At 38.1% G+C, this 27244-nt stretch overlaps 1 protein-coding gene across 1 annotated transcript in view; it reads right to left on the bottom strand.

The window, feature by feature from the left end:
- The window catches only part of LOC134746199 (protein croquemort-like), a 41808-nt gene extending 15292 nt beyond the window's left edge, over positions 1 to 26516 (bottom strand). The window contains exons 1-5 of the mRNA XM_063680528.1: positions 26234 to 26516; positions 23680 to 23813; positions 22303 to 22482; positions 8169 to 8294; positions 7217 to 7420 (exon numbers count right to left, since the gene is read on the bottom strand). Of these exons, the coding sequence (XP_063536598.1) occupies positions 7217 to 7420; positions 8169 to 8294; positions 22303 to 22482; positions 23680 to 23796 (627 nt within the window). The 5' untranslated portion in view covers positions 23797 to 23813; positions 26234 to 26516. The remainder of the gene's footprint in view (positions 1 to 7216; positions 7421 to 8168; positions 8295 to 22302; positions 22483 to 23679; positions 23814 to 26233) is intronic.
- Between the last annotated feature and the right edge of the window lie 728 nt (positions 26517 to 27244).

The following is a 27244-nucleotide window of genomic DNA, read 5'->3' as shown; positions in this document are numbered from 1 at the left end:
ACTTAACTTCAACGTAATTTTGATACGTAAACAATCTACAACATTTGCTGAAACTATTCTTATTCTTATACATCAATTTGTATAATTTACCACCATGATTTTTTGATGAATTTTTAAAAACTGCCCCTTCTCTTCATGCATTACCGGTGACGCACGCTCGCGACCTCATTATTAATAGGCAAGAGGAGAAGACGTGCTAATAGAAATCAATACTTGTTATTTAGATATTACGTAACAAAACGTGTATAATTTCAACGACTAAATCTGTCAATTTTACATTTTTGCTCCAAAATCGACTACGGCCTCTTAAGGGCAAAAATCGTTTAAACGTCTTGCAGACCGTCAGGCGACATCAAAAAAGTGATGTGATGACCAATAGCATGGCACTTATAAATGAGGGTGTTGAAAAAAACAGGTTAGCTCAGGGGCCCGATTATCAAAAGCTTGTAGCTTGTAATACAAGTGGAAGTCCCTTTTTGACAGCTTTTGTTAGAAAGGGACTTCCACTTGTATTACAAGCTACAAGCTTTTGATAAACGGGCCCCAGGTGAAGTTTATTAACGTCCATTGTTCCGTTAATTGTCTCTGTGACGGCCGGCATTAGCAAACTAAGATAAGGAATCGAATATGCATCCTAATTGGTTATCTTAATGGGGAGGCGAAGCTTAGCCTAATAAACTGTCCTTACTAGCTATTGGTTTTTTTATTATATATTTTATACATATTTATATATGTAGCTTATTGAAAACGTGACAATAAAAACAAATTGCTCGAGTATTCACCCAATAACAGGCAAACACAACATGCATATGAAAGTAATTGCTTACATAAATCTTGAACTAAGTAGTTTACAAACCAATTCTTGCTTCCATTATAAGCAGTAAATTTAATTACTAAAGTTACATTACATTACATATATTAAGTAGCTAGAAAATCGCAAATCTAAGTTATTTAACAAACTGCATAGAAATTTGTCTCATTACCTGTTTTTACCCTTTACATTATTAAGATAAAGGATCCTAAATGCATCGTAATTGGTTATCTCTATGGAAGGCGGAGTTTAGCTCGCTCGTAAGGATCGAGGTAAAAAAAATCTGAAGTAGTTCACCGGCGATGTCCCCGATTGTACGGTACATTCTCAGCAACCTTCCTAGTAAAAAACCCGAAATTGTTTGCCAACTTCTTCCGCAATTTACTAAAGTATTTTACGTAAACGAAAACACATTAAATATTTAATTTAGCATTTTAAAGCAAAATACTTATTACCTAAGGTTTTCGTGTTTTTTTCCACAACGAACTTGAATAATGATAGCGCACTAAACTATTGATAGGAAAATCTCTCGATCTATGTATTTCTCACGTAACCAAATAATTGCCTACGCTTTTGTATTTATTTAATAGGTTACATTGAATTGAAAGACTTCTCAGTCTCAAAGTCTCACAGATCCTGGTGTTTTTGGGTTCTTTCAACTCAGAATCACTAACATATTCAATCCTGATGATAAAAAAGTGTCCCAAAATTTTGTATGAAAATTGCACACCACATACAAGTGAAAAAAAAATTTTTCACAATTAAACGTGACGTAATGGCCATTTCATTACGTCACGTTTTAGTATGAACATTCAGGTATATCTTTTTTTATGGCAGGATGGAGAATGCTGTCGATTCTGAGTAGAATGAGCCCAAGAATGTCCAGATTTGAAAGAATCTTCTTGAAGGGTCTTCAAGATTTCCCCTAAGAACAAATTAAATTATTTTCTATGAAAATATTTTAATCTGTGGTTTTTCAAGTAGACACACTACTATTTAAACTATAAACTGAAATAAATGGCCAGGGGGCGCCACAAGCCTTCGGGAATTGTGTCATATACTTGGAAATTTCGACCCATGCCACCGTGGCCGGATAGCCGAGCGGTTCAGGCACCTGTCCGGTAAACTGGGTACGCTGGTTCGATTCCAGCTCTGGACACTGGAGGCTTTGGTCATTTTTTCCTTCGTATATGATATTTATTTCAGTTTCTTCAAGATTTATTTTAGAAAACGCCCTTCTATTGCTGTACCCATGAAATCACGGAATTAATTAGTATGATCTAATTCTAAATCTAGTAGAGTCCAAAACAGTACCTACCGAATATTTCTGTGGAACAGTTTCTTTTGACCCGGTAGTTAGGTAAGGTAAAGATTTAACGCAATAATTACCCATAGGGCAATATCTAATATTTTATTCCTTTTAAAGTATACATCGTATTCGTGTCTCTTTGTTACTCCGATGACAAATGCATTGTTCGTGAATGAATGTCATTGGAAATTTTCATGAGGACGATTTCACGGAATTACCTCACGCCACTAGTCTCATTTGTTCAATGACACTGACACTGGATGCTATCAAGGTCAATACCAACTAGACGGAGATTAGGTACACTTGCATGAATTAGCATAATTTTACAAAGGTGACATTTATTGATAGGTACTAAATGCAGTGGAAAGTGATTATCGAAAATGCCAAATCAAAAATGATAAGTGATAACATATTTACATAGCGCTCATGAAAATAAAACTCGTATTCTGCGTTATACTAAGCGAAGCATTTTAACAGTCGCTCAAAGGGATGTTAAGTGTGAATTATAATAATCTATACATATAATAAAGCGGAAGAGGGTCGAAAGTCTGTACATGGAAGATATTCGAAAAAAAATTGGCTTACGAGTAGAATCGATAACAGAACACGTTCCAACAGTTTTTAGAATTTTTGTCTGTTTATCTGTTTATTTGACCGCGCATCAAATGAAAACGGCTGAACGGATTTTGATGCAAACTTTACTAATCTGTCGAAAAAATCCACGGCCATGTTATAGGCTATTAAAATTAGAGAAATTTCACCCCTAAGGGGGTTAAAAGGGGGATGTAAGTTTGTATGGGGTTCAAGATTTATTTTAAGCTAGCAATTTGAAACTTCGTGAAAAGATATATTATTAAAATACAAGAACACTAATTTCAGCGTTTTTGAAAATTCATCTCCTAAGGTGGTGAAAAAGAGGTTGAAAGTTTGTATGAAGGTCAGTTTTTTTTCGAGTGCGTTTTACTTGAAACTTTGTATATGCGCATATTATTATAATACAGGAAAAGTGCTGGGTAGCGCGTTTTCAAAAATTCGCCCCTTAACAGGGTTAAACGGGGGTTGAAAGTTTGAATCCAATACAAATGCTTTGAAACTTCTTAGGAAGGCATAATAGACGATTACAAACAAAAGTAACTCCAACGTTTTTGGAAATTTAACCCCTCTGGGGGATGAAAAGGGGATGAAAGTTTGTCTTGGGGTGAAAATTTTATTTTAAGCTAGGAACTTGAAACTTTATTTTAAGCTAGCAAAATGGTATTATATTAAAAATCAAGAAAACCACTTTCAGCGCTTTTGAAAATTCATCCCTTAAGGTGGTAAAAAAAGGGGTTAAAAGTTTGTATGGTGGTCAATGAAAACGGATTATATCGCGTATATAGAATTTATAATACATCCCGACGTTTCGAACCCTTTACAGCGTTCGTGGTCAACGGGTGACTGAGGGTGAGGGTTTTTATTTCATGAGTAACTATCGCGGTAACCGAAGACAATATTTTGTTATGTGATGTTTTTAAATTAGCATTTCCTAAATAAATCTATTACATATTATAATAAAGCGGAAGAAGGTCGAAAGTCTGTACATGGAAGATATTAGAAAAAAGTGGCTGGGGATACTTAGAATTGATAACAGAACACGTTCCAACAGTTCTTAGAATTTTTGCCTGTTTGTCTGTTTATCGGATTGTCTGTTTATTTGACCGCGCATCGCGTGAAAACGGCTGAACGGATTTTGATGCAAACTGTACTAATCTGTCGAGAAAATCTCCGGCCAGGTTATATGCTATCATAATTCAACCTCTAAAAGGGGGGGGGGGGTAGTGTAGGTGCAGATCCTAAAATACGGCGTTGCGTGAACAAAAAGATTTCACCAAGCCACCAAGATTTGTGATGTAAATATGTAGAGGGGGAGGGTCTCAACTTTATCTTGATATCTATATCATTTAAGCTACTAGGCCAAGTTTGGTATCGTTTTCGAATAAATCAGGACTGCCGAATTCATCTATGATATCAAAATGATACCATTCCGAAGTATAAACCCAAAAAATATGAAAAAACATACTTTTTTAAATTCCCCTTCACGCTTAAACCGCTGAATCAATTTAATTTTGAATAAGGGCGAAAAAAACTGTTGATTTTAGAGTGTAATTTTATTTAGCGGTACCTAATTGTAAAATATTTAATCTGGACTACAATCCTCTAGCGTATCCATCTGTCAATTTTACTTTAAGTTCCGCCTCCAGGGGAGAGTGAGAGAAATTAGGGGTGAATTAGCAGCTTACTGACACAGACCGAATTCCACGCGGGCGGAGCCGCGGGCACAGCTAGTAACATAATAATAATGTTTCAGCGAAAGGTCTCAGAAACAGTCTCGAATCGACCAATGCCTAGAGTAACTTTCGCTAGGTGGCTAGGTGGCGTGTGGTGGCGCCCTGTCAAGGATCTCATGCGCATGCACAATTTGCGTTTATAAGTGTGAACGGCACGTTTGTACCGTGCAACCGAATGGTCCATACTTCATAGTAGTAACAGATACCGAAAGTTTACAAACATTTTGCTATCAGTCTCACGTCCATTTTTAGGGTTCCGTAGCCAAAGGGTAAAAAAGGGACCCCATTACTAAGACTCCACTGTCCGTCTGTCTGTATGTCTGTCACCAGGCTGTTTCTCATGAACGCTAGTGATAGCTAGACAGTTGAAATTTTCACAGATGATGTATTTCTGTTGCCGCTATAACAACAAATACTAAAAAGTACAAAATCCTCGGTGGCGAGTCCGACTCGCACTTGTCCGGTTTTTATACAAAGAACTTAGGGTAAACCACTGTTTTCAGGATTGCCATAAAACAAACCTAACCTATTTAACCTATCTATAGGATAACCTTAGGAAAATCCTGAAAAGTTAACGGTATTCAGAATTATGACTACTAATGATATTATGAAAATCATTACATATTATGACTTCCAATAATTATGTCAAACAAAGGGACCCCATAAGTAGTATATAATTCGAAGTTGCAACTAACTTAAGTTCCTATGCAAGTAAAGTAACCGACTTGCTTTGAAATATTTTTTGCTAATTATATAAATGGCTGTGGGGCCTCTCACTGACTTCTCAAAACGAATAGTATGTACAGTCACGCTCCGTGATAGATGAGCCATTTAGGGTTCTAGCTAAATTGGACATTCCATAGCGTAAGTATTGAACAAACAATTTAGCTAGGAACCTAAATGGCTCAACAATCACGGAGCGTGACTGTACGACCAATCGGCATTTGCGAAATGAGTGAGATAAGCGTAAACAACTTTGTCACATTAGCAATTTCGCAGTGAGAAATATGTTATCAGTTATCCTAAAATACGGCGTTGCGTGAACAAAAAGATTTCACCAAGCCACCAAGATTTGTGATGTAAATATGTAGAGGGGGAGGGTCTCAACTTTATCTTGATATCTATATCATTTAAGCTACTAGGCCAAGTTTGGTATCGTTTTCGAATAAATCAGGACTGCCGAATTCATCTATGATATCAAAATGATACCATTCCGAAGTATAAACCCAAAAAATATGAAAAAACATACTTTTTTAAATTCCCCTTCACGCTTAAACCGCTGAATCAATTTAATTTTGAATAAGGGCGAAAAAAACTGTTGATTTTAGAGTGTAATTTTATTTAGCGGTACCTAATTGTAAAATATTTAATCTGGACTACAATCCTCTAGCGTATCCATCTGTCAATTTTACTTTAAGTTCCGCCTCCAGGGGAGAGTGAGAGAAATTAGGGGTGAATTAGCAGCTTACTGACACAGACCGAATTCCACGCGGGCGGAGCCGCGGGCACAGCTAGTAACATAATAATAATGTTTCAGCGAAAGGTCTCAGAAACAGTCTCGAATCGACCAATGCCTAGAGTAACTTTCGCTAGGTGGCTAGGTGGCGTGTGGTGGCGCCCTGTCAAGGATCTCATGCGCATGCACAATTTGCGTTTATAAGTGTGAACGGCACGTTTGTACCGTGCAACCGAATGGTCCATACTTCATAGTAGTAACAGATACCGAAAGTTTACAAACATTTTGCTATCAGTCTCACGTCCATTTTTAGGGTTCCGTAGCCAAAGGGTAAAAAAGGGACCCCATTAATAAGACTCCACTGTCCGTCTGTCTGTATGTCTGTCACCAGGCTGTTTCTCATGAACGCTAGTGATAGCTAGACAGTTGAAATTTTCACAGATGATGTATTTCTGTTGCCGCTATAACAACAAATACTAAAAAGTACAAAATCCTCGGTGGCGAGTCCGACTCGCACTTGTCCGGTTTTTATACAAAGAACTTAATGTAAACCACTGTTTTCAGGATTGCCATAAAACAAACCTAACCTATTTAACCTATCTATAGGATAACCTTAGGAAAATCCTGAAAAGTTAACGGTATTCAGAATTATGACTACTAATGATATTATGAAAATCATTACATATTATGACTTCCAATAATTATGTCAAACAAAGGGACCCCATAAGTAGTATATAATTCGAAGTTGCAACTAACTTAAGTTCCTATGCAAGTAAAGTAACCGACTTGCTTTGAAATATTTTTTGCTAATTATATAAATGGCTGTGGGGCCTCTCACTGACTTCTCAAAACGAATAGTATGTACAGTCACGCTCCGTGATAGATGAGCCATTTAGGGTTCTAGCTAAATTGGACATTCCATAGCGTAAGTATTGAACAAACAATTTAGCTAGGAACCTAAATGGCTCAACAATCACGGAGCGTGACTGTACGACCAATCGGCATTTGCGAAATGAGTGAGATAAGCGTAAACAACTTTGTCACATTAGCAATTTCGCAGTGAGAAATATGTTATCAGTTATGACTAACCGTGTACCTAAATCAGTCACAAACGTTCTGGATAAAACGACTCACCGTATAGAACCAGCCGAACTTGTCAAAAGGCAGCTGGACGACCGGTATCTGCGAGTTGATGTCGAGCACGCGGTCGTCGATGCCGTCGAACAGCCACGACGACACGTTGGGCGTGAGGAACATGTTGTCGTGGACCGTGTTCGGAAGTTACTCTAAACGTTCTGGATAAAACGACTCACCGTATAGAACCATCCGAACTTGTCAAAGGGCAGCTGGACGACCGGTATCTGCGAGCTGATGTCGAGCACGCGGTCGTCGATGCCGTCGAACAGCCACGACGACACGTTGGCCGTGAGGAATATGTTGTCATGGAGGGCGCGCATGAACACCTCCGCAAGCATTCGGATTGCGCTGTTCTGGTGGCGGACCATGTGCGCTACCGTCTGAGAAAGGACAATGTTGATATGATAGTGAGAATTCAAGTTTTGTACTAAAAATATTGGTAAAATTACAATTTCATTATCCGATGGAATTCGGATAGACATTCAAATTCGGAAATTTGCACTGTGGATCATTTTATAAAACAGTTGCCAGTTGCCAGCACTAAAAATATAATATAATTCGGAATTACGGAGGACTTTTTTTCGTACCCCTGTTTTCAACTTACCCCAGCGTACCATATAAAGCGAGAGCCAGATCTTTAGAAAGAGAAGCCGTTACAATTCATAGATTTCTATAAAATCTGGCCATTGCATTGCCAATGGCAATGGGAATTATCTTGTGCTCCGACTCCGAGTCGAGCAGGCTGTTAACTGTAGCCCAGAATAAATATACATGCCAATAACTTAACCACATGTCATTTCATTTGCAATCAGGTTGTTTTTTATTTCTTTTCCTTTACACAGGAGGTGGATTTCTGTTGGCATGCAAGTTTTTTGTCTAAGTTTTACCGGCATATGTGTTTCCGTCGTTCCGATTAATATATACCCTTTACAATCCACAACATAATATGCACTTGTCGCTGAACTCGCCGGATTAACAGCTGACCTGACAAAGCGTTAATCTACATACATATGTATTAGCGATTACGCTCATTCGCCCTTTGATTATATTTTTTATCTGTTCATTTCATCTCGCGTGCACTCGTAGGGGATTAAAGCGATAGATGTTAAAGTCGTGCGATTTACTTACCACGATGATAGGGTTGATGCTGGTGACCAGGTCGGACAGGCTGCCGTTGGACATGTCCGGTTGGAAGTGCCACGTACGCTTGTTGAAGTATGATATTGTGTTGTTGTCATGCCACGTTATGTTTTCCTGTTGGCAATGTAATGTATTATAGTATACCTAAATAGTTGATTGACTATACGTAAAACCAAAGATAGATATAACTCCGTAATAGATGGATACAGTATTACAGTCTAAGGAAAAAACTTGCCGCCGATCAGATGGCGCCACTAGCTTAGGCCTACTCTCGTATAGAGGGCGTTGACGGTTTTGTTTGTTTTTTAACAATTTTAACGCATATCAGTGAAAGAACATGGGTCAAAATCATACAAATAATTAATGCAAATAAAAAAAATATGTATCCATATTTAAATACATTTTATCGTATTTTTATAAATCTTCATTTTTAGTTTTAAAGTGTGTCGATAGATGGCAGTGAATTTACTGTGGTTACAAGTTACAAAATTTGCTATAATAGTACCGCTCTATCCTATTATAACCTCTTTGGTAAAACTTATTACCACGACACGAGGTCTAATTTGTCGTTTGTGTGTTCTGAGATTTAACCCATATATTCTCAGAACTAGATTCTGCTCTGAACTCTTGATGTAAAATCAATTGATGGAGATAAATGAAAAGAAGCGAGTTTTTTTTCAATAAACGACCCTATAATAAGCGTATGCGGGCTAATATAAAAACATGTTTTTAAACAGAGTTGGTGAAACTGAATATCGGTAATAATGCGATATCGGCAATGTCCCCGATAGTACCTAATTTGTAACTATTGTAACTAACTGAACTCTTACAGAATTAATTGTACGTATTTACGTCATATCTAAATATATTCCTTACTGTTTTTTAAAAATTTTAGGCCAGTTTAACAGGGTTTAACCGCGGATTAACGGGAGTTCAGCACAGCCGTTAAATTGGTGTCCATTTCAAAGTGTTAGCAAAATAGGTAGGTACTAAGACTCTACATTGTGTGTTTGGCATAGGTATCTGTCAGCAGGTACTAAATAACAGTACTTATTGTAAATAGTAAACAAGAATTCGTAAGCAGATCCATTCAAGGAAATGTCTGTCTCGTAATAATATATGGTCTGCGAAGCCGTTTCGCTCGGTTTTCAAAATCCACTTTCTGACACCAAATTACTAAACTTGTCTAATTTTACTTTTGAAAATATGTAAATAAGATCATACCCTACATATATATATATATGTATTTAACTGCTTAAATCAATACAAATTTATCGCGATCCCGAATGGCGGGCTTTATGCCTTGACCGAAAATGTAATGATCCAAATCGACCCGCGCGCGCTTGGCATGATATCATCATGAGTCAGTCTGTGTGAAACCGACACAAGTGCAGAGTTCAAACAATTACATTATCTCCGGGACTGGGTGATACTAATGGACCGCGAGCCAGGCGCAAATTTCGTCAGTCATCGCCTCCCGGGCGAAAACTCGTATAGCGGTTAACGGCTATGTATGATGAACCCTCGTGAACGTCAGCTGCCGCTCCTTTGGTGGGTTGAGGAATGGCAGCCACCGAAACGCGTAACACGGTCTTTCCACCGCGATACAACCAGCTGACGATCTGTTTTATTAACAATAGCATCTAAACTACCATCTGACAAAGTATCAAACGGGAGGCGATGACGCCGATGACTGAAAAGAATTTTCTTTTTTACATGTTCATGTGACCAGCTGACTAGGGCTTCCAAATACCGGACCTTTCGCAATACCGGTATTAATACCGGTATTGGCAACTTCAATACCGGGATCCCGGGATTTTTTTGAAAAAAATTGGAATCAAGTAAATTTGAAGTAAAAATACCAAATTTTTATCAAATTCTTTTTTTATTTTGCATGTGTGTTGCAATATATAGTATTTTTATTTTTAACAATGATATCGCTTAATAATAAGCCTCTTTTTCGCTCTATTGACTAGTTCCTGCACTTGCAGCTCAATCGAATACAGAAACATTTTTAGTATAAAAGGTTCAATAGTTTTCTAACATAAATAAAGTAGCACTTACAGTGCATTGTATAAAAGACAACATCTTCTAAACATTCGCTAAATCATTGTACTAAAATTTGCTTAAAATATAATAATTTAATTTGTTTAAGTTAATTTTTAAGGTATTGTACAATTGAAATGCAAAATAAAATAAATTTAAAAATCAGTAAATAATTAGCAATTTCCCCACTTGTAATGTAATAAAAATCAGTCTACAACTCGAAACACGCGCACATTTAAACAAACATTCAAAATTCAAATTCTAAGACCCATAACGGTTATAAGTGTTTTTTTTTTTATATTCGAACATTAAACAGTCTTACAACTTACAATACAATTTAAAATTAAATGTTTTTGTGCGTCAATGTTATTGAAAATTAATTTTGTATATTCTTTAAATAAAATTATCTATTGTACTTCACAAGACAAGACAAGAGACGCCGCACCCAGCCAGGAAAATGCCTGCTCCGGACTAGCCGGCATACCAGGGGACGTAATTTTATGGGGAGTGACACGCTCTGGGATGGGAAAGGGATAGTTATAATCAGCCGGCTATGCAGCCTTAAGCCAATATTGGAAGGTAGGTGGGGTAGGTTATGTCGTCGAGGGAGAGCGTTGGTGATATGCTTCTCATCGTTTTCGTTTCGGTCTTCGTAACATCTTGTGCCAAGCGAGGCCAATATCATCTTGAGATGCCGTTTGCTCGTCGATTCGAGGTGTTGGTTCTCCTTCGTCTGATTCGCTGTCGGTATCGTCCAGTTGATATATTTCTCTTGCTGCTTTGATGAATTCGCCTTTGTCGTCTGCCATTTGAGCCACTCAGAGGGATGCCGGGATGGAGCTCTGTAGCTATATTTTATGCGGCTTCGAAGAGATGAGGTTTTGGGCGTCTTAGGATGTCCTAGGTAGCATTTTATCCTCTTGTTTATTGTTTTGCCGTTTTGACATCAATTCCCAATCATGCGATTCTCCCCGCTCGCTTGCCTCCTATATTATAAAAAACTAAGTATACCAAAATGGCCATACTTCGAACACAAGAGGACGGCACGTAGTCACTTAAACAACACTCATTTAAACAATTCATACACAAATAGCACCACAAAAAAACACACAAATAGCACCTTACTTGAATTGCATAGCCATCAATTTTGAGTGGTAGAGTCCTCTAATTCCTCGTAGTGAAGTGGCGATACCCTTTTTTGTCACTGCACATGTTGTAGCACTGACTGCACATGCAGGAAATCGTGTAGACAATGCAAAAGGAATTTTGAAGCGTAACGTTGACCACTCGCAGTCAGTAATAATACGACTTTGTTCGTTGAGCCCCCTCCCCCGCGTCCGTCGGCCTGCACGTTCGGGATAAACTCAAAACACCGGACAAGTGCGAGCCGGACCCACCCACCGAGGGCTCCGCACTTTTTAGTATTTTTTGTTGCAGCGGCAACAGAAACACATCATCCGTGAAAACTTCAACCGTCCAGCCATCACGGTTCACGAGACACAGGCCGGCGACAGACAGACGGACAGACGGACAGCGGAGTCCCAGCAGCAGGGCCCCGCTTCCACCCCTTGGGCACGGAACCCTAAAAACCACCGAGCGGACCCTCATGCGGCCCCCACCCATCAACAGGGCGACTCCCCAGGAAGGCTCAGGCGTACAATTTGTAGCCTAATAAGTCGTTGCTTTTAAACTAACTTAACCCCAACAATGCCTAATGTAGTTGTACCTACAAACACTGTTAAGAACGGACCGTTATTTAAAAGACGTGAAATGGAAAACTCTCACCGGTAAATTGCACTGTTAACATTGCCACTCACTGTTTCACTTTCACATACAACCAACCCACGTTTTTCGAGATGAGCAGATATTCTAGAGAAACGTAAACTGCATATCTAGATGCTCGCGTCGGTAAAAACTATCACGGTCCGGTCAACATCTGGCGACAAGATGCAATTGCGAATGCCATTGTAAAGGGCCCCCGGAACACAACCGACCCCGGCCGCGGTCAGAACCAAACTCAAATAAAATTATCTATTGTACTTCAGTATTTAAATTTAAATAATTAAACCTACGTGGTATATTTCTCCCTTCGGAAGAAACATGACATGAGTTATAAACCATTTCGTGACTTGATCCTTATCGAGTATATATAATAAACAATAAACAAATAATATATGCATACTTACATTGTTGTGAAATTCAGATAAACCACAGCCGGCGCGAAACTATAACTACAGAGCTTATAGCTTACGTACACATCAATTCACGTTATAAGCACTGAGAACCGACTGGCTACATTATGTTACCGCTCCACGTTGCGTGCCCAAGACAGAGAATGCTGTGGAATTGTAAAACGAGAGGAAGACGCTTGATCTATGCGTGCAAAGCTTTGCGGTGATGCCGAATTCTAACGTTTCGATGGGTAGTTTACGTTTGTTTTGCATATTTTGTTAGTTAATAAAAATACCGGGATCCCGGTATTTCAAAATTAAATACCGGTATTGAAATCTACCATAAAAAAGGCGGTATCCCGGGATCCCGAAATACCGGGATCCCGGTATTGGAAGCCCTACAGCTGACGGTCTTTCCACAGCGATACAATCGGCTGACGATTTTGTTTATTCACAAAAGCATCTAAACTATCATCTGACAAAGTATCAAGCGGGAGGCGATGACTAAATTTTTTTATAGACTATTTGCTGCCATTCCTCAACCCACCAACGGAGCGGCAGCTGACGTTTACGAGGGTTCATCATACATAGCTGTTAACCACTATACGAGTTTTCGCCCGGGAGGCGATTGGTCATGGAAATCTGTTCCTGGCCCGCGGTCTATAAAGTTCATAGCTACTCCCGGCTGTTGTTTTATATTATTAGTTTCAGGAAATTACTAATAAAAACTGTATCGCATATTATAGTCAAATTACGTGTTTCTAACACTGGATATATTTTATATGAGCTTTTATTTTGAATGAGGAAAGTGAAAAAATAATAATCTTGATAATATAAGATAAGATACGATAATTTATTCCATAACAATTTTACAATCATGTCGGAAATATCTTACAAGCTACTAAAATAAATTACAATGTTATAAATAACATGCATATTATAGATTAAATTAAAATATACAAGATAAAAACAATCACAGTCTTATATTTAGTTTAGTTTAGTCAAATTTAAGAACATATCGAAGAATAAATTACAGATTACAGATAAAATCGTTGATTTCGTAATAGCATTTACTGATTAAATGGTCCCTTAGCCGGCATTTAAAGTTGTTCACATTATGTATTGTTTTGAGCTCAGTGGGGAGGCAATTATACAGTTTTACTGCTTGATAGGACTTAAGATACGTAAATGTGAATTCAATAAAGCTAATGCTTTTGGATTCCGTATTGAGAATATTGAGATAGACCAGATGTAGGAAAAAACCGGGAAGATGAAAGCTAGGCCGTTTCCCAGAAGTCGGGCAGTGATCGAATGAAGTTACTAGTTTTATGTATTTAGTTTAATTTGTTATTAGCTTTAGTTTGTATCTCCATTTTGGATTTCACGGGCCTATAAATCCCTGTCTTTTGATAGGCTTGCGTGGGGATATAGATCCAGCACGTAAAGGGCCTTTGGAGACTTTAATGTCATGTAGAACGCCTGCTGGAACCCGTTCACGGGCACAACAATAGACACCCACCCATGAACCGGTCTCAGCAGGCATTAGGACTATTGTAGAAAAAGTAACGGTATACCGGTCTATAAATTAGTTTGGGTGGACCATGAGACTGGGTTATTGCATAGACGTCCAGGCACCTGCCATAACAATGTAAACACACGTTATCGAGGCAGGTAGTGGCTTTGCCGCTGACTAGATGGGCCCCTGAAACGGTCGCCGTAAAGACGACCAGGAGCAACACCGGTGTGAGCGACTCAGGGGTGTCGAGAGGTGCGCGCCGCTTTCTATCCAGTGGCTGTTAGCTTTAGTTATTATTAAAAGTAAGTACTTTCCATACACGGTAAAATGGTGTTAAGGGACGTGTGCGCGGAGTCGAAGCCAATACGTAGAGTCGCTTTCGAAAATTTTACGACAGATAACGGCTAGGTACACTGAGCGGATGCTGGCTGCCCTTAGCAGCGCTCGTAGAGGCTACATCCGCCAAGGTATAAGGGATAACACGAGTAAATGGAATCTAAAAGTAATACCTCTACTTATTAGGTAATTTAGGTAGGACCTTTAGATTCCATTTATTGGGTGAAACTGGTGGATCAAAAACTGGGTTAATGAATAAAAACGTAGGGGCCCACTGACTATCAGTCCGCCGGACTGATAGTCAGTGGGCCCCTTTAGATAACGGACGCTTGCCTAATAAAATGCTAGAATAAGATGTTTATTGGTATATTACTTACGAAATCGTTTTGCCTTTGAATCCATTAATAAATTAGTGATAAAAAGTGGATTACCGATAACAAAAGATTTAGACAAAAGATTTGATAGTTATGATTATGATAACTACTTATGTTAGGTACGGTAAGGTAAAATGCACATAGGTTTAACCTTTTACCGCATATCAAAGAGAATTTAGTATAGAGGCGTATTGTCAAAGTAAATTTTGTAGTCACAGTAAGTTTACTGCCATCTTTCGACACAGGATTAAAACTTTTAGAACGCCATTTGACTTTGATCCTTGTTCTTTCACTGATATGTGTTAAAATTGTTAAATATCAAACGGTGTCGCCATCTACACGAGTATAGGCCAAAGGTATGGCGATCTTTTCGAGCATAAATTTTTTTCTTACGCTTTATTTATCTTATACGGAGTTATATATATTCCTCCAAAAAAACATTTTCATGTAAAATGTTGCCAAGATGAAACCATAAGGCTCGCACTGTCAAAAAGTTATCAGATCTCTTGTAGAGCTAAGCTTCTAACTCTACAAGCTCTTAACTTCACAAACTCTACACCTTATTCAAATTATGTGGCTTGGCCGTTTCGTTATTTAGTGTTCCGTGCAAAACTTTGTTTTGACAAACGGAACACTTATGGGATACTTCGGTCTTGCAAATCAGTTAAATGCGTTTTTCTCAGAGACCGTTTGACATAGACAGATAGACATTTACAATATTACCACCACTAATATTGTAAATAAGTCAAAACCGCTTATTTCTTATTTTATGGGGTAATTTAGGGGGTTGAGAGGGGTAACCTGTTTTTTTTATTTTATTTGTAAGAATCGAGTGGGGTACCATTAAAAAGCTTGCAAAAAATTGAGTCGATGGACTGATTTTGACTTCATTTTAGACTGCAGTAGTTTCGATAAAAATGCATTTAAAGTTGCAAGTTTTCATACAAAAATATTTTCCTCTGTCCTGGGGATTTTCGCAAAAACTATAGCTAACAGGCAGCTAACTAGCCAGTAACCAACTAAATCGAGTATGGAGACGGCGGGAAAATTATCAGGTTAACCTTATCTTTATTAGTTTTTTAACTGCAGCCTGATCTTTGGTTACTTAGGTTAAGTAACTATAGCTTGGATCAGCTTCTTAGACTGGTAATTTCATATTAGGAAGTCGTTTTAGCGAGAAAGATCTTTACTTAAAACTTTGGCATTGAAATTAATGACTTATGCGTGTAACACAAAGTTTAATTTAACTTGCTTATTTTTGTGGGTTATTTCATTTCTTTGTAATAGTCTACTAAACGCATGAGAGAAAAATTATCTACAAAATACAACCTTGTTATAATGCAAATAAGCTTAAATTTCGAACGGGCTTTCCAACCAATTTTTAATTAAAGAATTCCGTTCTTCACTGTCGTTTTGTTTTTTTTACACAATAAAGCACATAGAGTTAGTGAGACGTATAGAGATAACAAAGTCATTTAATATTTATTAGAGAGTATCTAATTCGTTGAAACAATATACACAATATCCCTTTGCATTAAGTATATACGATGACAGTTCACTATCTGATTAGTCAAATTACTGTCAAGTAAACCTGGATAAAGGTTATCATATAGGTACCTCATACATATTACAAATGAATGGTCATTTATAGGTACAATATGGTACAACACAGTTTCATGGCAATTATGACTAGTTTTCCAAACCGCATTTACACTAGTTGTAACTCAGATTTTTCAAAACTAGTTGTCGCAAAAGTACATGGTGAAACTTAGTTTTGACTTTTCGGGAAAATGCATTTTCACTAGGTGAAACTAGTTTTCTTGGTAGGTATTCTGCCAGAGATCTGAGCGTCACATTACGTTTGCAGCTACAGGCAAACTCAAATCATATACGCACCTAAATGTCAAGTCTTACCTTCTAGATAAAATGTATTGTTTCTTATTGCTACTTTCATACCCTTCGGCCGCGTATGTAACCGGAGTTTGGTAACCAGTTACCTTTTTTTTTAACTAGCCTAATTTAGTGTCCCACTGCTGGGCAAAGGTCTCCCCTCGCTTCCTCCACCAGTTATCTAAGAAGAAAAAATGATCCTCATAGGATACTGGTATCCAAGTAATATATTTTTTTCCTTTTCTGATACCTGTATGATTGTTCGTAACTAGTATCCAGTAAGGAATAAATAATACTCTTATGAAGGGATCACTCATGGTTATGAGTGATCCCTATAGGAACATAATATTGAGTATTCAACTTAACTAGACTTTTGGGCGGTAGCTGAAGCTACCTAACAAACCTAACCTACGCTTTTTTCCCCAGTGTAATGTTTTCACGGATATCACACTAATTCAATAGATAGGTAGGTTAGATAGCTTCTGATTTAAACCGCCGAAAAATAGGAGCCCCGCGAAGCGTGGCTCCGTTTAGTTAAGTTGAGCATTCAACATTTTTACAATTCAACATTTCGAGATTCAACATTTTGAGAATCCAACATTTCGAGAATCCAACATTTCGAGAATCCAACATTATTAGAATTCAACATTATGTTCCTAAAGGGATAATACCATACCTATCTATCATTCAAGCAGTTACCTACGAGGAGTATAAAGTACTTTCTCGTAATCATTAGGAAGTTTTCCTAATAGGTTGTAACTCGGTTACGTGAAAAAAAAAAAATATATCACTTGGATACCAGTATCCTATGAGGATCATTTTTTCTTCTCAGGTAACTGGTTACCAAACTCCGGTTACATACGCGGCCGAAGGGCTTTCATATCCCTCTCATTAAAAATTTCGGTAAAGGGGTATTTTTAAGAAACGAACCTAAGTGACGAAAACTGACTTTCCATTTTTAGCCGCGTCCAGTCTACAAGTTTCAAATACTATGTTAATAATTGTCATAGGCTGTTATTGGGCTGTTATCATAACATGAGGTTTTATACCTACTTACTGTTTTTACGTATTTAGTTTTTCACGTACGAAGTTGTTATTTGTCATGTTTATTGTCAACTTTGACGTTTATTACATTAATTGATTGTCATTTTGGTGTTTGGTAAATAAAGATGTAAAGAGAGAGTTTCGTATATATATTATCTTTATGCTTACATAAACCAAATGGACCGTTAATAACAAGATTTTTATCAACGTGAGTTGGTGGTGTGAATGAGGGTTAAGAATCACAGGCAAGTGGCAACCAGTCTACAAAGCCCATTAGCAAAGCAACACTGGATAACAATCCAAGGTAACTAAGGGACTATACCGACCCGCCCCGGCTTTGCACAGGTTACACTAAACCTTAACAAATTATGCACCTTAACCTTCCTCAAGAATCACTCTATTGATAGGTGAAAACCGCATGAAAATCCGTTTAGTAGTGTTTGAGTTTATCGCGAACATCTAAAATTTAATCCGTCATAACGATGCGTATGATATTAGATGGGTTACCTACGCACGGGACACTTGCTACCGCAGTTATGACTGCGGGCTTGGCCAATTTATTTTTCTATTTCTTCTGTAATCATTTATATTTGCATAATGCTCTAATGGAGCCAATTTCTAGTTGTTATTGTCATGAGTATTATTAATAGAAAATGCCATAAACGGAGATGTATTTGCATGTTCGCTAACAGGATTCACGAAGTGCGTCACCAAGCAAATGGGAAGTTAGGTAGTTATTTACAAATCTTACCCGCAGATCGCACCGTCTCGAGCGAAATAACACCTGACCGGCTAGCATGAGTTGCGTTCTCGCGCGGTAGCGCGCGAGTCCATACTTGAAATCGCAATAGGTATATGGGGTCGCGCGCGAGAATGCAACTCATGCTAGCAGGTCTGTTGGCTATTATATGCATGACAATGTTAGCCGACGCTATGGGCAACATCAGTTCTTTGAGAGTTGACGTATTTCAAACAATATAAATATTTTAGCCCAAAAGTTCACATCTTTGCCAAGACGTGCGGTGCCATTACATTAAGTTTCCCCACCAGTCCCACCACGCACTTCACACGAATAAAAATTATTAATACACAATTACACAGATGAATATAAATCCTAGCTTAAGAAAAGATATTCGTGCCAATAACACAAATCAATGCCCTTACCGGAATTCTAAATCGAAACTAGATAGTATAACGGGTTAGCACCGATTGACTAGCACGTTATCTTTTCGCGGATTAGCAAAGTAATATTTTGGTATTAATTTATTAGTCATCCTGATTTCGAAGCAGACTTAGTACCTATCTAGTTTCGAATTAGAACTCTGGTAAAGGCATTGATTTGTGTTATTGACACGAATATCTTTTCTTAAGCTAGGATTCATCTGTATTAAACGTCCAAACCATATTACTGAATTATCAATTATTAAATTTAAGAATTATCTAAAGCGTAAACTTATTTCTAAAGCTCATTATACCACACAAGACTACATGAATGATAAAACAACGTGGGATTAATTTTGATTCGAAACGATTAATTATTTATTGGGTATATTTGATTAATGCCGAGGAAATGGATAATCCAATGTTTGTACATACTTCTTTTGTTTTTTTTACATTTAGATTTTATTCTAGTAACATTCTAGACTAGTACTTTTTATACAATTTTTTTATGTTTGACGATCTTTTTTTGAAATTCTTAGTATTAAATTTGATCTGTATAATAATTCAATATTATTATGGAATAATATTAACATCAATAAATTGCTCTGATAATTAGCTTAAGATAATATATATGTACATATTATTCACCATTCATAAGTGCTTGTTGCAAGGCCTACATGAATAAAGTATATTTGAACTTGAACTATAGATTTCCGCAAAGTAACGCCTGATTCTATTCATTATCAGGATGACTTTTAGTCTCTAGTGACCATTATCAAAGGACCCTAGGTTCTAAGACGAAAAAAGTGGTAAGTTTCTTAGATTAGGTAAAACATAGGTGGGCGTTTTTAACTTTTTACTGAATCGTGTACCACTATGCCGAAAATGAAACCCATTTTTTAAAATTTCATTTTTTGTGGGTATGTTGATATCCAGAGGAAAGAAAATACTCTAAAGTATATGAGATTGTGTTTTATTTCACGCAATAAAGCTTAGTTTTTTAATTGTTAATTTATTAGCTTTTGCCCGCGACTTCGTGTGCGTGTATTCAATAACAGCAGCTAGAGTAAGTTTATAGCGCCAGGACAAAGTGTCAAAGCAGCTTATACATTCTATTTGAGCATAAGCTTAATTGCTTGACATTTGTTTTTTTTTTATGAAATAGGAGGCAAACGAGCAGACGGATCACCTGATGGTAAGCGATTACCGCCGCCCATGGACACCCGCAACACCAGAGGGGTTGTAAGTGCGTTTAAGATGGGGATGGGAATACGCTCTTTTCTTGAAGGTTTGAAGGTCATATCGGTCCGGAAATACCGCAGGCGACAGTTCATTCCACAGTTTAGCTGTGCGAGGCAGGAAGTTTCTAGAGAAACGCACAGTTGAGGACTGCCAACCATCTAAGTGGTGAGGATGGTAATGTTGTCGCGTAGGGCGATGGCGAAAAGAAGCTGCAGGGATTAATCCGAACAATTCCTCGGAGCACTCCCCGTTATACACGCGATAGAAAATGCAGAGCGAGGCCACATCTCTACGCAGCGCCAAGGAGTCAAGCCGTTCCAAAATACGCTGGCAGTCGACAATTCGAGTCGCTCTTCGCTGGATGCGGTCCAGAAGGAGAAGCTGGTATTGGGGTGCCCCTGCCCATAGATGAGAACAGTATTCCATGTGTGGGCGAACCTGCGCTTTATACAGCTGTAGGCGGTGGGCCGGCGTGAAATACTGTCTCGATCTGTTGAGCACACCGAGCTTTTTTGAGGCTAATTTGGCCTTACCCTCTAAATGGCCGCGGAACTGGACTTCACTCGAAATGTCGACGCCGAGGATTCCGATACTGGCTGCGGCAGTCAGGGGAGTGCTCTCAAAACGAGGTGATACGACAAACTCTAACTTTTTTGCGGTAAACGCGCAAACCTGTGTCTTAGCAGGGTTAAAACGGACTAAGTTTAGTCGACCCCATTCAGAGATTTCTTTTAGGGAAGTCTCAATTTCAGACACAAGTTTGTTCCGGCTCTCGATGACGTTTTCCCGAGAGATATTGGTGCGGCCGGTGTAAGAGGCATCACCCGTACTATCATCAGCATAACAATGAATTCCGCTGATTTGCAGCATGACATTGATATGCAGAAGGAATAGCGTGGGTGTCCTTGGGGGACACCAGCATTCACAGACATGGAGTCTGAGCATTCGCCGTCAACTACGACCTTTATGCTTCTGTCTGCTAGAAAACTACTGACCCATACACATAATCTCTCGGGAAGCCCATAAGATGGTAGCTTCGAAAGAAGTGCTTTGTGCCAGACGCGATCGAAGGCCTTCGCTATATCCAAACTATATCTATATCCAATGCTTCACCCTTTGTCTCGATCGCCTGTGCCCAACGATGTGTCAGGTAGACTAGAAGATCACCAGCCGAGCGGCCTCTACGGAAACCGTATTGTCGGTCACTAAGCAACTGGTGGTCCTCTAGGTACCGAAGGAGCTGGCAGTTGATAATGGACTCCATTATCTTCGAGAAAAGGCAGGTTATAGCTATTGGCCTGTAGTTGGATGGATTTGAGCGGTCGCCTTTTTTAGGGATCGGGTGCACCAAAGCTGACTTCCACGAGGTCGGGACTACGCCGCCATAATTTGTTAAAATTATGAAAAATACGTACCTATCAATATTTTTTTTAATAAAATGTAAAACTTTAATAACACAACAATTAATTAGAGTAAACAAAAATAAATAAATCCTTAAAGTAAAAATTATGAAATTATTAAAAGTCACAGTAATAAATTTACCTATCACAGTAATACATTTTTTTAACGCGATGGACACTATTGGACACCATCAAAACGGGGGGTACACGTTAAGGTGAAAATACCCAGGTACCTAACCTACGTGCAAAGCTGTAAACAATAGTTTACCGTTTATGGTTACGCTCTGAATGACTGAACTATAAATTAACAAAACGAGTTTGTTATGAATTTCTCACATTTCGTACATCGAATCGATTGTGGTGTTAATGTTACACATTTGACGAAATGTAAACACTTTTGTTTAACCGATAGCGATAGGTTTCCGTTATTTAGAGCGTTTCTCATTCGGAAATATTTACTCCGAACAAGTAGAAAGTTTAGTTTCTTACGACGACACAGAGGATATCATCAAATGTTTAAAGGCAAAGTAAAGCTGCAATATGTAAAGAGGGAACTCTCTCTCACACACACCTACACACATTTACACATCCCAGCTACGTATTTAGGTCCTGGATGTAACATGCCCTCACACGGGAACCATTGTCATTCCTATAAGTTTAGCTGTAGTTTTGTTACATACGAGTAGATTTAAGGTTGTTTTCGTTTTAAATTTAGACAGTTAATTAACAAATCACATATCATAAAATTGCACATTGTTAACCACACTCGTAGATGGCCAAGATACAGGCTCAGCCTAGTTTGGTCCCGTATTTGTAAATAAACTTTTTGTATTTTTTTCTTTAATAATATCATGGCAATAAGCTAGAGTACACTGCAGTATATCGATAACAAAGACATTGACTGTACCCAGCTTAATTTTTCTAAAGTTCATAATTAAATACCTTTGTATGATGTTCTCTGTAGACATACGGTCCCATTTGCGACACTCGTATGGAGACGTTGTGGCCCGCCAGAATCTCGTCCACGTTGGTGATGTTCAACATGAAACACTCCAGGTACATGGGGATCGGGACTTCGCGCCAAATGCCGAACGACGTCGAAGTGTTTGAGAGGACCATCATCTGGAACAAAATGTGACTTGTCATAAATTGTATCATTGAGAACGTATTTATTTTCCGAGTAATTTCACAAAGTTATTGGGTTACTTACCGCGATGACTGATGATTCTAACGAACCCTAGATCGTTTAAGTTGCATCTTATTAGGTATAATAGGTATAGTTTGGATAACTACATCCCCGCTCCATCAACTGGCCAGAAACTTAATACTCGTAATGATAAAGTCATATGTGTAATGTTTTGTTAATGACAGACATACCTACGTATTTCGTACCCATCCCTAAGTATTTATATCTACCCGTCATTTCTTAGTTCGCAGACAGCTAAATTATAGACCAGGGTTCCGTTTAGTTAGGTTAAGCTACAAAACCGTTATTATAAATGCCGAGTACGTTTTTTACAAAGATTTTACGATTATGGGTGGCGAGATCATTGGTATAGACGTTCGATTTGTAGCTGGCTCCGAACGGTTAATCCTTCGTCTATTGTTAAGTAAAACCGCACGGTCCGCACGTGCCACTACCTGCAAAAAAAGGGTCGTGTAATTCTAATTGGCACTTGAGCGCGGGCTAGACCAACGCTCAAAAAACCAGTGTAGGTGCGCTCTCCGATAACGCGCCTTTGTTATGCTTATGCATCTCGATGACACATTTTAGACTGGTTCTGTAGCGTTCGACTCGCCGGCACTCAGTAACCGTAGAGGGACCACACAAGAAGTCGCAAATTATTTTTTCCATTTGTTCATTTTGAATCTTATTGCAATTTCCATAGGAGTTGTAATTCAACAACATCACACACATTCGGACATCTTTTACCTGGTGCATGTAAAAATGGCGCGGTCCGCCAGGTGTCGCCACTGTTGCCGTAAACAGAAGTCAAATAAAGCACTAGACTGGTGATAATTCGACGGAAACAGATATGCTCTCTCAATTATAAAGCTTCCAGTGACGGTCAAGTAATTTAATAGACAAGGATAAGCCCTTCGGGGTCAGCTACAAATCGAACGACTATAACTACCTAATCTCAATTTTCCAGATTTTCAGGAATTGGTGGAATGCAGCGTTTTACCGAAAAACTCTATAGGTGCGAGGATTGCCTCAATTCAGTGTTGTACAGCTAATATTTCTTGTAGTAGTCTCTTTTACGAGACGTTGACAGCGATTAAACACAGTAGGCTAACCTAACCACGGAGTACACTGACCTTCTGAAGTTGCGCGAAGAACAAGGCCGGCCAGTAGACGACGGCCACAGCTCCGAGTACCACGAAGCCGGAGCCAAAGCCCATAAGCAGCCCGCTCTTCATGCCTGATGATACCATGGTAGAGGTTTTGCTACCTGATGATAAAGACGACAAGTTTTGTTGTACAATCATACGCACTAGATCCATCTCTTATGAACAAATAAAAGGATCACGTATATTATTTTCCCAAGCAATGTGACCCATTTTCAATCCTCGAGTGTAACATATAAGATGACTCGAGCTCACCGCGGCTTGGCGTCCCCATAACATAACCATACATATGAGACTGGCATGTTTTATTTCAGTTTCAACCATCTTCCTTATTTTATATTGTGCGGTATATTAAATATGCAAAAAAATACGTTCTAAAGATAAACATGGGCTATTTTAGTGTAAAATTAGTATGAAGATAAAAATAATAGTAATGGACACACGCCTTCTGCCCAGTTTACTATAGTGTGGATGCCAAGATCAAACAAAAAATAAACACTACACAATGAGCTATGGAAAGAAGCATACTGAGAATTAACAAAATGCATAAAATTAGAAACGAAACTATAAGAAGTAAAACACGTAAAGGATGCGCTCACACAAGCTCTAAAGCTCAAGTGGCAATGGGCAGGACACATCTCAAGGTATACAGATAACAGATGGACAACACTAACAACAAGATGGAAAGGACCATTACCAGTGAAGAGGAAAACTGGAAAACCTGTCAAACGGTGGACCGATGACATAGTAGAGGTTGCCGGAAAAGACTGGTGCAGTCACCCCTCGTAAATATAAAAAAATATTTTCTATGAACATTATTTTAAATAGGTATGATTAGTTGAGAAATCACTGAACAAATATGAAAATCTAAACCTTAAGTCAAATAAAACCATGTGAATGGATTATATCACACATAATGAATTTAAAATCCATACCATATATCCATACTAATATTATAAATGCGAAAGTCTGTCTGTCTGTGTGTTCCCTCTTCACGCTTAAACCGCTGAACCGATTTAGATGAAATTTGGCATAGAGATAGGTTGAGTCCCGAAGAAGGACATAGGATGGTTTTTATCCCGAAAATCATCCCTAAAGAAAGTAAAAAGCGGGGTGGAATTGAGATAATTAACGAAGTGCCTGCTAATTTGTGTGCATAATATGCTCAAATTTAGATTGCTATGAGATCTTCTCCAGGCGCTATTCTTACTCTAGCTGCGGTTACCAAGTCCACACAGACGAAGTTGCGGGCAAAAGCTAGTACAATATAAATGGGGCATGTCTCACATTAACCATGAATGATTTTAATTGTTTGAAACATCAGTATGTATTTTAAATTCATTATGTATGACATAATCTGTTTACAGTTTTATTTCATGAGTTAGTATTGATTGCAGTAACTGAAGACATCACATTAGACAAATTTATGAATTCTCCCCTCATCTACAAGGTTAGCTGGAAGAGATCCCTTATAGGGATAAGTTCGCCTTTGTACCTCTATTTATGTAAACCTGTGTTGTGTACAATAAAGTGATTACTTCTACTACTACTATATGTCCTTAGTGGAATTCAAACTTAGAATCTCCAGCTTACAGCTCTCAGTTCTGTTTCTTGTTCACATACAACACATACACAGATGATTTCATCAAAAAAACCGGTCAAGTGCGAGTCGGACTCGCGTTCCAAGGGTTCCGTATATTACACAATTTAAACAACGTATTTTTTATGTGAAACGTGAGTGAAATGTCTAAAAAACCTGTAGGGGTCGGATCAAAAACTAAGTATTAAGTCCGACTCACGCTTGACTGCACATTTCTAATAGGTTTTCCTGTAATCTATAGGTAAAGATCTATATTGTGTATTTTTTTCAAAATTTTTGACCTAGTAATTTCGGAGATAAAGGGGGGGAAATGGTCATTTTTTGCCTATTTTCTTGAATAACTTCTAAACTATTTATCCAAAAATTATAAAAAATATATATTTAGTATTCTCACAATGAGCTCTTTCATTTGATATGTAACACGATACAGTTTGAAAAACTTTTTTTTTTAATTTTGTCATTTAGTGTGTCAAAAGTGGCCCCCGTGTTTAAAATTCATTTGTTTACGTTACATGGCCGTCTTTGGGTCACAAACTTACATATGTATATCAAATTTCAACTTAATTGGTCCAGTAGTTTCGGAGAAAATAGGCTGTGACAGACGGACAGACAGACGCACGAGTGATCCTATAAGGGTTCCTTTTTTTTCTTTTGAGGTACGGAACGGAACCCTAAAAATAGGGTAGGTAGTTCAAATTATTCAACTGCAACCTGTTTTGTTTTGTGTATCCACGAACACTTCTTACAAAAGTTTAGGAGTTGATAAGCTCTTTGTATGAACAAACGATAGCGCTAGTCATTACTCATCATGAAAAGTATATTGCATAGTGAGGTAATCACGTTCTGTTATGCATTCCAGCTACATACTAATCCCGTATTTATTTCTTTCTATGTTCTAAAAATTACGTTATCCAATTTACGTACCTTGTTGTGATTTTTGAATTATGTTTACTAAGAAATATCACTGCATGATTTCACGGCCTACATAAACTCAACAATTTCATACGCGATTTATTTGAAATATATTGTCGGTAAATCAATACGAAGTACTCAGGCCGTTATTAATTTATATCTAGCACAAACAATAAAAATAACAAGGAATGACATGCACGTCCACCCGCAACTGCATTAAACGCTGATTGAAAACATGAATTAAACTAATAAACATTAGTGAAGTGATTGATACCTACTATAGTGGTATACATCGTCAAACCTACGTCATTACGTCATATTCAAACGGGCTGTCAAATGTGACAGTGGTTGTGTTGCCATGTTATTTATTTATTTCCTACCAAATCTACTTAAATGCTAGTTCGGATTACTTACGTTACTTTAGTAATTTAGTCGAGTGGCGAGTATAGTTGGTCAACATGAATCTAGTATAACTGGATCGGTCATGAGGAGTGGGGGAAAATGACCGAACGGGATAGTCTTATGTATCTTTCAGTAGGAGTAGCAGAGAAAGCGCTGTTATTGTTTGTCCTTGTCATAGTTTCACTTTTCCACCGCTGCCACAACCGAGGTTGTGGCAAACAAATAAGTACGTGACATGTCATGTTTGTTCGTTGCTTGTTTAATTATCGTTGTTTTGTATGAAATTGTGCTTTCTCTTATGAAATATAGTAATGGTTAGCGTTTTGAATGCTTGAACTTTGATAAAATACTGGTGAATTGTTCTGTAATCGGCTGTAATAGCCGCTCTGAGCAAAAATATGAGATCATAATCTTTCACACGTAAGTACGGTATTTTACACCTTCCTCTTAGCGCAATATGTGAGAATAACATCGTAAAATTACGTTACACTCAAAGCAATGTAGAATCAAACGATTTCAATAAAAATATCACAATTATTTACGCAAATTAACAAAACATTATTTATAAAATTATCCGCCCAAATTACGTAGGTAGGTAGGAGTCTGAGGTCAGTCATTTTT

The sequence above is a fragment of the Cydia strobilella genome, chromosome 1 (genome assembly GCF_947568885.1).
Source record: "Cydia strobilella chromosome 1, ilCydStro3.1, whole genome shotgun sequence".
NCBI classification, from domain to species: domain Eukaryota; kingdom Metazoa; phylum Arthropoda; class Insecta; order Lepidoptera; family Tortricidae; genus Cydia; species Cydia strobilella.
The sequence above is the reverse complement of the archived record's forward strand: the minus strand, read 5'-3'. Positions and strand labels throughout refer to the sequence as shown.